Raw genomic sequence first — 14,150 nt, forward strand, 5'->3', positions numbered from 1 at the left:
ACAACATATTTAAGAGGCAAGACAGTGACTGTTGGCCAGTCCTCACCGGGAACAACCCACCGTTAGGATCGAATGGACCTTTCCTTAGATCGTTGTCAGCTCCAAGGGATGCGGCATCCGGGCTCTGTGGGAGCCCCTGGCCACGCTCGGCCGTAGGTTAGTGTCACTCACCACCCATCGCAGTGCCATTTCTTGACTGTGTTGCCGTGTCTTAGACTAGCTGTGCTGAGAGTCCACGTAGCTCCTGGACCATGTCTAGTACATACTAAAGCGATGGTCAGAGTGTGTAGAGTGAATTTGCTGTGCCCATTTTGTTTGAACTTGCATACCTCCTAGATAGATTGTACAGCGTCTTTCTGTTAGTCCCTTGAGGTGGTGACTTCGTATGTTCAGTTTATGCAATGATTGTTGTAAATGCAATGCGGTAGTTTGGATTAATAAGTGGATGGTTTTTGTTTCTAAAAAGAAAAAAAAAATCAGTGTTCACCCTTATAGAGAGTAGTCAAGTTCATGTTGATAATAATCAAAGGAATGACTCTCTTGTTAAATTAGCTAAATCATGTAACTGCGGATAGGAAGGGCTCGCCTTGGGAAACTTTCACCCGATGGGACGGGAAGGTCATACCGGCCACAGTGTGTGGAAAGTATATTTTTTAAGTAAAAAACAAATATTTTTTACTGTCCAGTTACCTAAGGAACAATAAAAGCATTAGGACAGGAGAAAAAAAAAAAAAAAAAAAAACAAAGCAAAGCAGAGCATGTTTCAATAAGACACAATAACATTTACTTAGATCCAGATGTTGATTTCATAATGAATGCACACACTGAGAGGCAGTGCTATTTAAAGCTTTCAATGACATTTTAAACAAGGCAGCAGAACACAGGGAGATCCTTAATTAGGACAAAACAAACCAACAACTTAATGATTGTCATATGGTTCAGAGAATGAGTGGTAGGGAAAATGTCAGCTCAGGGCTCAAAGATGAATCAAAGGAATGACTTTGTACAACTTAGATTTCTTATATCTGGCTTTTATCTCTTTAGAGATTCATATGTTTAGAGGTCTTTGATGTCAAAGACACCTTGACAGAAAGTGTTTAAGAATATAAGTGTTGGCTGCTTGTATGATAGTTGCCAGCTCTAGCTATATGTATAGACTGACAGAAAATTGGAAGAGAAATCAGTGTGTGGCAGGCTCAGATTTATCTTTAATGAATATCTTTTATAGGTGTTAAATTATCCAATTTAATGTTTCTTCAACCCATAAGACTTCCACTATTCTGTCTTTTCCCATAAGAGACCATAAATGTATTCCTCTGTCACTAATTAACTCTGTGATTATAGGCAAATCACTTATGCTTTTTAGTTTCTGTATTATCATTTGAAAATTGAATAAGGATGACATTAGATAATCTCTGAACTGTCTTTTACTACTAATATCCTATAATGCTGTTGTAAAAAGAATTACCTCAAACATTCAGTAAAAAATAAATACACACATTTCACTCAATGAATATTACTTATACATATGGTACAAAATGAATGAAGACACAAGAAAGAGCAACTTTAACCTTTGAAAGATCAATTAGGGATTAAACAGTTACTTGTTAAAGAGATCTTTTAGTACAAAGTCACGGCCAACAGCTAGAACTTGATTGAATGCCCGCAGAATCCGTATTTTTCAACTCTAGACTTATGTAGAATTCTACTCTTGTATGTACTGTCTGCCAACAGCCATATTTTATAGCTGAATTGTACGTTCCTAAAAATAGAGAAAATGGAAGAAAATGCTGACCTGCTGTCTCAGAGAGGCAAAGGGTACAGCTGCAATTGTTGAAACCTCAGGGATAGAAAAACATTGCAATTCAGTTGTTTTCTCTGTCCTCAAATTACTGTATACCTTAGATCTCTAATATGTCATTATCACAACATTGTTATGTAGAGTGCCCACATATTTAACCTCCAAACCACAACACTTAAGGAAGTGAAGGGAGCTAAGGGCTACTAATAATTACAAGGACAATTAAGCATAAAGTGGTACTATTTTGTACAAACTGGGAAATATGGCCACTCTATTGGCTTATGTTCCTATTTCTTGTTTACAAAGATGCTCACCCTAAATATTGTTTTATTAGCCTTTATTTTCGATTCAGCAGTATTGACACTGCTCTGGATTACTCTTTAAATTGGGGTTTAATAAAATTTTCATCATTAATTAGCCATATGACTTCAAGATATAGTTTAAAAAAATTCTTTGAATCATAGTTTCCTGACTCTGAGGATTATTAGGGCATATATATATATATATATATATATATATATATATATATATTTCTCAAAGGGACTTGAGAGAGTAGATCTGAGATTATTATACTTTTTCTAGTGTCACAATTGTTCTATAGTTTCTTTCTTTTAGTTATTTGGTGTTGAGGATCTTTTTCTGCATTTTTCCAATTGTTTAGGTGATGTCTCATATTAATGTCCTCCGCCAAAGATCTATCTGGGTCTTTCTGGGGGTAATAGCAATTTAAAGTTTAGAAAGTTTTCAAAGGGTTCAGCAGCATGCTTTCTATCACGCTTTTCTGGTGCCCTGAGAGCCAAAATCTTCATGTGCTTCATTTACAAGAAACAACCAATAACTTCCTTTTTGTGAAATTCTACCTGCTTGACTTCTATAACATAGCAATCTCATTTTTCATGTATTTGTCTAACTGTCTCTTTTTCCCTTAGTAAACTTAAAATTTGTCTCTTTTTCCCTTAGTAAACTTATGTTTCTCTGTCCCATCTTTAAACCTTGATGTCAGACAGGGGTCTGCTTTGGCCATTTACTCTCTATACCCACATATCTTCCCTGGGTACCTTCCCTCATCCACTCTCACAGTTTCAAAAAACATCTCTGGCTGGTAGTCTCAAATCTATACATTCCTAGACAACAGCGTTGCTCTGAACTTCAGATTATATTCTTAACTTTCAAATCAACATCTCTACTGATATCACTTAGGCTTACCTCTCTACCAATCTCATTTCCCCTTTTCTATTCTCTATTTCTTTAGATGGCTTCACCACACGATCATCTTTTCAGCAACTCAGCTGAGAGATTGGGGACTAATATTTTTCTCTCCCATCACACACGTTCAATCAAAAACCAAATCCTAGCAAGCTTATTTATTAATTATTCCTGAATCTGTATCTTTCATTCACCCTCACCTTTTTTTTTTTAACCCCAGTCGGAACTTTTAGTGTTTTTTTTTTTTTTTTTTTTTTAGGTCATGCAATGTCTCCCTACCTCTTCTCTCTGCTTCCAGTTGCATCTTTCTTCAATCCAGCTGTAAATTTGGCAATGCCATTCTCTTACATTGTTCAGTGGCTTCTCCTATTCTTTAGGAAAAAGTATTTCTTCCATATCATGATATCAAGAATCATCCTTGGTCTACCCTTTCCTGATCCGTTGGCTTCTCTAGGCACAGCTCTTATATCTTGTCACTTCTGACCACATGTTTTATTTTACTGTGAAAAAAATTCCTTCTTGTACTCTCTGCATGGGTGTATACACTGAGAAACACATACATCACCACCACTACCAACACCACCACCACCGGCACCACATTCTGTTCTCTGCATATTGTGACTTGGCTTATAATTTGCTCTTGGCATGGAGTCACTTTTTTCCTCCTTCTTTTATCTTGAGAACCTCCCACACATCTTTCACTCACTGAATAAGCATCATTTAGTCCAGGAAATCAAAGCCGGGCTTTGTTAGGCCTTCTCCATTCTGCTCCCTTATATCATGGACATGTTTCTATCATTTATCATATACTAATGATGTGTTTTATATCAGCCTTACCCAAGTAAATTGTGAACTCCTTGAAGTCAGTAGTCACATTATTCAATTTTGAAATCTCAGTTTTTTTATATAGTCTGCCATATGATAGGTGCCTAAGACCTTTATTGAATGAATAAATTAAATAAATAAATTTTAGTATTTACTAATTCACAGTGACCATGTACTTGGTTTTTTTTCTCATTTAATTGAAATAATTTGGACATGTTTCATCAGTATAAAATTCATATAATTGACCATCAATATAAATTCATAAAAAATTAACCATCAATAAAAATATGTCTAATCCATTTTAAGTTACTGTTTATGCAATCCATATGAATTTGTGTTTTAATTTCTATAATAATTTCAAATAAGGAAGTAAAGTTCAAATCTTCCAAAATAATATACAAAAGGTTTACAGTCTTTGGAAAAATATTCAAAGGGTAAAAGTCACAAGCCTTGATAACTCTCCATATACTATCTTTAATTTCCTCTTATCTTTAATTTCTCACATCTCAAATTAGTCTTATCTGCTAAACTCCCCTAAAACACTCTCAACAGACATCTCTGGGGTGTTTCTCTTTATCCCCACTCCTTATTTATTTTTTAATTAGATTGTCACTTAGCAAAATAGAATAATTCCAATTAAATAAGGAAGGGAAATAGAAATAGTAAGTGCTCAAATGCCAACTTCCCTTTAGCAGAAGAAGGAGGCAGGGAATGTTTTGGACTATCTCATCCTGGTGATGGCTGCCAAGCACTTATATGCGTATATGTTGTAACACTGCTCTCTTTGGATTATTGGTCAATTATTCTTTTATATTGTCACATAGAAGACATCTGTATGTGAATGTGCCCTTTTATTGGAGGTGACATTTGCATTTCCTCTTCAAAAAACAAACAAACAAAAATCTGAATAGGTAGTAGATTTGCAGACGCCCTCGAACAAATACTGTAAATTCCAGTGTGTTTAAAGCAGCCCTCTTGGTTTGTTGAAAGGAAAAATCTTGGACTCAGCACTTTGCTTTTTCTCTTGTAGTTTATTTGTGATTAGAGTCTATATACTTCATACTTTATATATCAGCAACAGCTGTATACGGATGGTCCAAGGGAAACCTCCTCAAAATAGCTTTGTTTCCAAAAGAAAATGGCCTTTATGAACTTTGGCAGGAACTGTACACTTGAGCTATGTTAAATTTTAAAACTTGAATGGAAAAATCCACTGCATGGAGAAGCCAGCCACACAGGATCATGAGCCGGATCTATTGTTAGAAGAAGGAGGTGCCAGCAGCTCACGGAGCTCTGGAGGCTCGCAGGGCCTATGTACACTGTATCCTGTGGGGGTCCTGGACAAGGCCACTTGGATGGGGGCCTAACCACAGCATTACACATGCTCAGGAAGAGGTAACGCTGGAAATTTACCACTTGGCAAAGCGTCTTTACAAAACCAGAGTTTGGGTTTGTGGTAGTTTCTTTAGGTAACAGTTTCACAATTTTTCAAAAATAACTTCATTTTACTCATTCACTCACTCACTGAGTTAGAATGTTTCTATAATTTGAGAGTCCTTTACAGAGGTGGAAGGTTCTACCTCAGTCAGGTCCTGAGAGCGGTGCCTAACCATCCCATTCCTGTCACCTTAATAGGGTTTTCACTATTATTGTGTTTTCACTATTGTCTGGGGTGGTGTAAGAGTCTCACTTTGCTTAGTTGTCAGTGTTGATGGCTGCTGAGAGCTGCTCAGCCAGCCACATGTGAATTGCAGTAGGTGGTTTACAGCCTTCTGCCTCAGTATCAGTCAAAGGTACTAAAAGAATATCTGGCTCCATGTGTAGTTATTTCTTGGTACTTCAGTATTATGCTAAGTTGCTTCACCGTAGCTGGACAAAGTCTTCTATTTTCATGGCAAGATATTTCTGCAGGATGTGAAGCTGCCCTAGCATGCCAGGGCTAGGATGAATATTTGTGTCTGCCACTCTTCAAGCTACCACAGATTCTGCATGAATTACAGAAGGGTCACTTTAGCCCGAGGGTGCTGTTCGTGAACCAAAAAGTTCTCACAGAAGCCAGAAGCTGTCTCTGAAAATCTAATCTAGAGCTTTCATAATAGCTGGTTTCGGAAGGTCTGTGTCCTAATGGGCTTGTATCACTCTTACTCAGTGACTCTTAGTTTTTCACAAAAACTATTGCTTTTGGAGTATTGGACAGGAACAGATTTTAGTGTCTTCCATCTCATGATACCAGAAATTTGATAGCTCTTCTCTGCACTCAATCTGGTGTCAGCCAATGTAGTCCCTCAGCCTCGTTTCTCTACCTCATGGTGATTTATTTTTTCCAAGAGCCTTTTTTTTTTCCTTTCCGTGTCACTTGGCCTGAACTGGAGCTACCCTAGTCACGATGATAGATCTGCCAAAGTCTAAATATCAGGAAGAAGAGGTCAGAGAGTTTATTTGAGATTCTACTTCCTGGTAGGCATGTAGGTTTGTGAAAAATCCCTCCTTTTCCATATTTGAACTCCACATGAGAAGAGAAATGCCGGCTCTATAAGTCAGACTGAAGGCCCTATCGCATCATTTCTACCAGAGAGGACTTAACCAAGGGCCACTCAGGGGTTCAAGGTGACCCACATCTGGCAGCTTCTTCAGGAAAAAAGGGGGATAAAAGCTTTAAATCATTTAGGTAGAGGCCACACAGCAATATACAAAGGTATTCTATGATTTTTCATGAAAAATAAAAAGGTTGATCTGGTGTCAATATTTCTTTATATTGAAGACTAGTACTATGGTCTGTTGAGAAATATAAACTTTTCTTCAGAGAAGGTCTAAGAATAGAACAAAATCTTATTAGTCTAGAAGATTTTTAGCATGGTTCTGTTATAGGGCAAGTGAATGAAGGAAAAGTAGCTTTTCCATTGAAATCAATTGTTTTGTCTGCTTTTTAAAAGACCAGCCATTAGTTGCTTAGGCGTGGGTTCTAAATCAGAAGATGTCAAAAAGTGAGCTATCAGGATCTGGGTTCTGTTGCAAATCGCAGCAACATTGGGTCAGCAGCAAACATTGCAATATGAGTAAGTCCTCCATAAGTTTATGGGAAAAGTTTAACTTCTGAACTACTATAATTACCTCATAATTTATATACAGTTCTAATAATATAAATGAGTTGCAAGGTGTTCTCATGTATTCCAAGAGTTTAACTGATTAGGTTATTTCATAAAGATTATTGTTTGTTTTTATTTGGTAGCCTCCACCTCAGATATATGACAAGCAGTTGGATGAAAGAGAACACACAATTGAAGAATGGAAAGGTAACTCAAAAAGTATACTGTTTGCTTTATTGAACACAGAAAATATCATCCAGGCTTTTCCTTGTAAAACAGTGTACTAAAAGATGATTTGCTGACTGCTATTCTCTTAGGCCATTTTTAAACCCCTAAAACTTCATCTGTCTTTTTATGCTAAAAGCAATGTTGCATTTGCTCAAGAATGAAAGGAATTTACCATTGGTACCTTTTTAAATGGTACTGATTGTCAGTATTTGTCATGGTGGGGGCAAGCTTTAGTTCAGAATTCCAGAATAAAATTTTTCATGTTTGTATATAAAATCATCATTTGACACATGAAATTAAAATTAATTCTGAGATGGGTTTGTACTTTAGAAAATAAAAGATAATTAATATATGAGTTTACTCATTGGATTGATAGGACTTGAGAAGGTAAATAGAAAATATATTATCTGTGTAGCTTATTTTTTCTTTAATGTAAAAATTAGAATGAACAAATGCATTAATTGATTTCGCAGCAAAACTTTTCCAAACACATACTGCATCTTTAAGATTATACTCAGAGTAAAACAAAGCAGAAAAACAATTGACCTAAAAAGAATTGTTAAACTAATCTAAATCACTACAGAACAGAATAAAGATGAGAAAGTCAAATGCAAGTTGTAACAAATGATCAGATCAAAATGGCAAGAGCTGAAGGAAAGGAACTTTTGAGTACCTTGAAGGAATTAGTAAGTGTAATTAGGAAAAGAAAAAAAATTAAGAAAATATCAGATAAAGGACTAAGAGGGAAACAAAGGATAGAAATAAGCAGAAAATGTTATAAAGATATTAAAGAGGAACAAGTGTGATGGCTCATGCCTATAATCCCAGCAGTTTGGGAGGCCGATATGGTGGATCGCTTGAGCCCAGTTCAGGATCAACCTGGGAAACATATTGAGACTGTCTCTACCAAAACATATAAAAATTAGCTGGGCATAGTGGTATGCACCTGTGGTCCCAGCTACTCAGGAGGCTGAGGTGGGGGGATCACTTGAGTCCAGGAAGTGGAGGCTGCAGTGAGCCATGATTGTGCCATTGAACTCCAGCCTAGGTGACAAAGAAAGTCTCTCTCTCTCTCTCTCTCTCTCTCTCCATATATATACACATATGTATAGGTATATGTATATATACACACACACCCATATATATATATATATAAAATAAAGTAAAATAAAAAATAAATAAAATTTTTAAAGATGCCAAAGAGATTCTACTGGTCCAGGGTCATGTTGGTAATATGGAAAAATGAACATATACAAAAAGTGGATCACGTGAAAAAAGATGCGGGATATGGATGAAGAAAGCTTGCTTTGATCTAAGAAGGGACAGGAAGGCACTCCTTAGGAGCTCATGAATAGGTGGGTGGTAGGATATTACCACCATTTGGGGAGGACATGGACTAAATTGTGAGAAATTGGAGAAAGAAGTACCTGTAAAGAATGATAATTATACAGATTATAAGCCATTGCAAAGCAAGAATGAGTATGGCTGAGTGATTTTTAGCTAAAGAGGACAACGTAAAAAGAACTGAAACTATCCAGTTTAACTCCAGCATTCAGAAAGCCAAATATGGATGCAAGTCTGAGAGTAAATGAACTAAATTTTTTAATGTGTTTGGTTTTTGGCAAGTTTAGATTTACAAATTCAAGATATGAGTATGGAAAAAAAGATGCAGTAAGAGATGGAACTTGTAAGGATTGGTAGTAATTTAAAGTCATAACAATCTCACAGGAAGTGAGTATAAAAGAAAAATGGATCTTCAAAACTAAAGCCATAAAAATTGTTACTAGATGAAGCTAGAATGTATCAGTAGTACCCCCAAAGAATTCAAAAAACAAGTAAAACATGTATTACTTTTTTCATATATGTAGAAATGTTTCATGTATGTAGAAATAAATGTTATTTATGTAAAAATGTATGTATGAATAAATAATATGTATGTATATAGAAATAAATAGTATGTTTCATGTATGTAAAAATGAATTTTTATACATTTGTTTCTTCAGCTGCTGTATTGGATACCTATTTGTTCCAGGCTCTCTACTAATTATAAGGGAATATAGAAATTAAAATAGAGCAGTAAATGAATCGCAATTGAGTTTTAATTTACTCAACCCCATGAAAACATAATTATTTCCCATTAACTAATGAATTTCCCTGTGGATTAAGGAGAAATTTGTTTTCTATAGTAACACAGATAACTATTTCTTACAGAACTTATCTACAAGGAAGTAATGAACTCGGAAGAAAAGACTAAAAATGGCGTAGTAAAAGGACAGCCTTCTCCTTCAGGTACTCACTCTCCGTGAATAACCAATAAACAAGTACTTGTGTAATTTCTTGGCCTTTGTATAGGGCTGCAACAAATAACATTGCTTAAAGAGCAGATGGGCAAATATCACATAGCTGTTTCCTTATAATGATTTTAGTTTTATTTGTTTTGATATTAAGTGTGGCATTCATTCTGATTATTCTGATTGTGATGATCCAACATGAAAACTTTTTCATAAATTATTATTATTATATTATTATTTTGAGATGGAGTTTCGCTCTTGTTACCCAGGCTGGAGTGCAATGGCACAATCTCAGCTCACCACAACCTCCGCCTCCTGGGTTCAGGCAATTCTCCTGCCTCAGCCTCCCGAGCAGCTGGGATTACAGGCACGCGCCACCATGCCCAGCTAATTTTTTGTATTTTTAGTAGAGACGGGGTTTCACCATGTTGACCAGGATGATCTCGATCTCTTGACCTCGTGATCCACCCGCCTCGGCCTCCCAAAGTGCTGGGATTACAGGCTTGAGCCACTGCGGCCGGCCTTCATAAATTATTTTAAAACGATAATGAATCCTGAAGAAAATGTTAACATAGGCTAGTTAAAGGGTAAATGCTCCTCATTAAAATTCAGAGCCATAATGCCCTTTTGACCATCAAGTCAATGTACAGGTCAGGAATCCTTTCAGCCACAACCTCTTCCCTCATTCATTCTTAGTGTTTGAACTCTTCTCAAGGTTAGTGTGACAATGAAACATCTACCAAGATGGGCTCCAGTTAAAGTCAGCTTGGAAAATCTGTTATTTGCTAGCTACAGAATGTAATGTACAATTGTACATATTTATTTTTTACCGATCCTAGTAATGTGCTTTAATATTACTTGAGATGATTTACTTATTAATGCTAATGTATTTTTTCCTAAGGCCTATGCTCTCACTATAATTTAGAAAATGTGATGGCTTATTTTCTGCTTTAAGAAAAAACTACATTCAGTTCATGCTAGCCAAAATGTGGGCTACAAATGCCTAGTTTTGAGAAGGACTGATTAGGGTGTTGTTTTCCTAAATTATTTTAGAAAAAAGAGATGTAGGATGAAATAATTAATCAATTATTCATACTGATACTACTCTTTGAATAACTAATTTACACCCCAAACCACTATGATACCCAAACAGATGCAATTCAGTTATGACATGCTTTTCTCTTAGACTTGAAAATATACTCAGTTTTATTCCAAGTCTTTCCTTTCCTCAAAGAGGGTTGTGGGAATCACTAGAGTTGCTTTCCATGCTGCCCTCCTTACTCATTCACCCTAGCATACAGATTGACACAGTCCACGAAAGCTGCTTCTAACTAATCTGCATGTTTGTCCTGTTGCTCATTAAAAAACTCAAAGACAGAATCCAAAAGCCTCAAGATGACACCTGCTAAAGCTGGACAGTGCTTTGTTTTAAGAATTCCTATAATGACCAGAACATATTGTCTTATCCTCATTAAGCAGCAGAAATACCAGAATTTAGCCATGGGTGACCTAGCATGTTAGGCTTGGCCTGGACAAATTTTAGTAGAACCTGTTCTGTCCATCTTCAGTTCAAGTTTCCTTTTCATATCACCTTATCCCAAAAGACTTTTTACATCTTCCCAAAGATTAGGATCTTTCCTCTCTATAGGTCCTACTAGTCCCTGCATGTTAAAAAGTTGACCTCTTATCTTATTATCTCTTATTGATTGTAATTTCATTGAGAAGAGTGTACACATTTATCTCTGTGTCCTATGTAGTGCCTGGGTACTGTGCCTTGCACAGTAGTAGCTCAATAAATATTTATTAATTTGAAAATTGACACTCAGTTTCTCCCTCAGCATATTTCTTGGTACTATTCCAAATATAAAATTTGAGATAAAATCATGTAACTTTAATACAGTATACTATTCAGCATGTTCTTACACCGTTATTATACATATTTATTCACTCTATTAATCTCCATGAGGATAAAAGGCCAAGCATAAAGTATATAAATTCTTGCTATTGGCATTCTTTCATGCTTCACATAAAGGTTTGCAACTTTCAGGTGTTTGTTTCATTCATTTTGGGAAATACATATTCATTATTTTTTTGCAGTTCTGCTTGTTAATGATTAATTCTAAAATATGCAACTTAGGCTCTACCTAAGTAAGAAAGCTCTGCTACTTTTTAATCATTCCCACTACCTTAACAATTAAAAGTTGTCTATGTAATACATATGCCCTAAACTGTAGTTGACTTGCTTAACCAATTTATATTTTAAATGATTGTGGATTAAATCTAGAAAAATATTCGTGACTTAATTATGAGTCAAGTAGTATGACTTTCTCTTTTGTGAGAAATCATATGTATACTACACATTACAGGACACATTTCTGTATGGTGTATTTGTATGCATGATGGAGAGGCTATAGGGCAGCCATGTGCTGGTGCTGACTCTACCAGCTCATGACAGCCAATTGTGTACTTCTCTTCCCAATTATGCATTTACTGTTGGTGTGTTGGCAGCTTGAAATCAGCCACAGCGGATTTACAACATGGAAATTGGCAGACCCTACAAATCAGGGAATTTTTGTTTCCCCCACAGAGCCAATTGTTAAATTTTTATTGGCGCACCACGGTGTGTGTGCGTTTGTGTGTGTGTAGTAAACTATGCTGGAAAGAAAAAGCAATTACTAAAGAAAAGTTTGAAAAGTCAGCTTTTTTGCATTGTTCACTGTATTCACCTTTTTTCATTAATGTTCATGTAGCACATTTTATTTTAAAAATAGCTACGGTAAGGTGTTTTTATAATACTCTCTTAGTACTCAGTTATAGCAACACTGGGAATTCTGCAGCAGGGAATAACGCAGTATTCCTCAGGGGCAAAGTGCTTCTAATACTGAAACCTATGTTATATGATGCTTTTTAAATGTAAATAGGAAGATAAATGTGTATTTGCAGAATAATTTATAGGTTTAAAGTTTATTGATGGAATTGTTGTATATCAATAAGATAAATCTAAACTTCAGATGTATTTCTAAACAAATAATTGTACTCACTTCTTCTGCTATCTGATTTTACTTGCACAGTAATTTATTGTCAAAGATGGCATAGCTGCTTGCTTCCTGAATTGATTTGTAACAATTGCTGAGGGACTAGCAGTCCATGAATAGAAATTAATTTTCTTCTAAAAGCATTTGTTATTGGACATTAGAGCTAGAACAAATATAGGAGAGCATCTGATTCACCAATTCTCAGATTGTTCCCCAGCCCTCTTCCACCTGAGAAGTAAAGCTCCCAAAACTAACAGTGACTCACTAAGATACGGATGTTGAACATCAGAATGGGCAGAGATTTTTCAAAATCTCTAAGTCAAAGATAAAGCTTCTGGGTGATTTTAATATGAAATTGTTCCCTCCCCAATGTGGACCATATTCCCCACTGTGAGAATATGTCCTAGGGTCACTAATCTGGTACATTAATTTTATTTATGTTTTATTAGAAAATCTCAGGCCCAGACATACTGTGGCTCAAGATCATCTAGATAAAAAAGGGACTTTTTTTCAGTCTTGTGCTTTTTCTAATTCTATGTCTACCGTAGTATTTTGTTGTTGGGGGTGGAGGGGTACCAGGAAAATCATTTCATTAACAATAAAAAAAAAAGCAGAATAACATTTTCCCCCACAACGTTTTTTTGGTTAAATAACTTCTAGCTGAGAATTTTTCATTAGCATAAAGTTACTTATTTCTATGAAATCTAATTTTTTAGGTAAAGTTGAAAGTAGTTAATATTCCTCATTTGCAACCCTATTTGCATTTTCAGTTCCTTTTAATACCATTTTTATTGATAAAAATTTGTAATGCTTTATTGATGGCAAAACATTTTTGAAAATGTATATCTCTACTCTTTTCTCTTAAGTAATATAGAAGGAAGGGATATTTATCACATTGCCTGGACAAGTGAACACCGTAATCAGATTCAATTCAGTTCAGGTCTGTTATGAGATGTTCACAAACTGCTTGGCAGTAATTTAACAACTTAAAGCCAAGGCCCATGTCTTGTCCCTTAAATTTGTGTTTGGGTTTATGGTTTACAAATCCTGCTTATTGCCTACATGAAAATAGATTTGAATGGATCATCCGGTAAAGGCAGCAGTGGCTGCAGGCAAGGAGGCATTTATTATAGTGCAATAGAGGGAGGAATACAGAAGCAAATAGTTTTTATCTAAGAGTGGTGGGCTGGTTAATATTTAACAACTGTATTTTAATAAAGGAATTGATGAGTAGCACTTAACATTTTCTGTGGTATAAATATTCTCACTGTGACCAATTTTAAGCAACAATGTAACCTCAACAGATGCAGAGTTGGAAAGAGATGCTAATAATTGGTTCTAAGAAGCCACTAAAAGCCAGCTCCAACACACCATAGACAGTGCACATTTTTCTCCCACTATCACACTGTATAACGAGGAACCATTCCCATCAAACAAGCAGATGTCATGGGTATTTTTACAAAGAAAGCAGTGGAAGAGAAGACTTCTCCTAATGAATTAGTGCTGTATAAAATCAGAAGCAGTAGTCTGTGGAACCCTACAAATACAGCTGATTAACACTTTGATAGATTCTCAACTTTGAATAGTTGAACACTAATTATAATGTGCATTCAACATTGATCAAATAGAGAGCAGGACCTTTTTTTTTTTTGAGACGGAGTTTCGCTCTTGTTACCCA

At 35.7% G+C, this 14,150-nt stretch overlaps 1 protein-coding gene across 31 annotated transcripts in view; it reads left to right on the forward strand.

Annotated features, from left to right (window-relative positions):
• The window catches only part of MAPK10 (mitogen-activated protein kinase 10), a 580,859-nt gene that overhangs the window by 558,210 nt on the left and 8,499 nt on the right, over positions 1-14,150 (forward strand). For all 31 annotated transcript variants that reach the window (XM_078366894.1, XM_054253624.2, XM_054253622.2 and 28 more), the window contains 2 exons: positions 7,062-7,125; positions 9,358-9,435. In XM_078366894.1, the coding sequence (XP_078223020.1) occupies positions 7,062-7,125; positions 9,358-9,435 (142 nt within the window). The remainder of the gene's footprint in view (positions 1-7,061; positions 7,126-9,357; positions 9,436-14,150) is intronic.

Source organism: Callithrix jacchus, chromosome 3, assembly GCF_049354715.1.
Source record: "Callithrix jacchus isolate 240 chromosome 3, calJac240_pri, whole genome shotgun sequence".
In the NCBI taxonomy this organism is placed as follows: domain Eukaryota; kingdom Metazoa; phylum Chordata; class Mammalia; order Primates; family Cebidae; genus Callithrix; species Callithrix jacchus.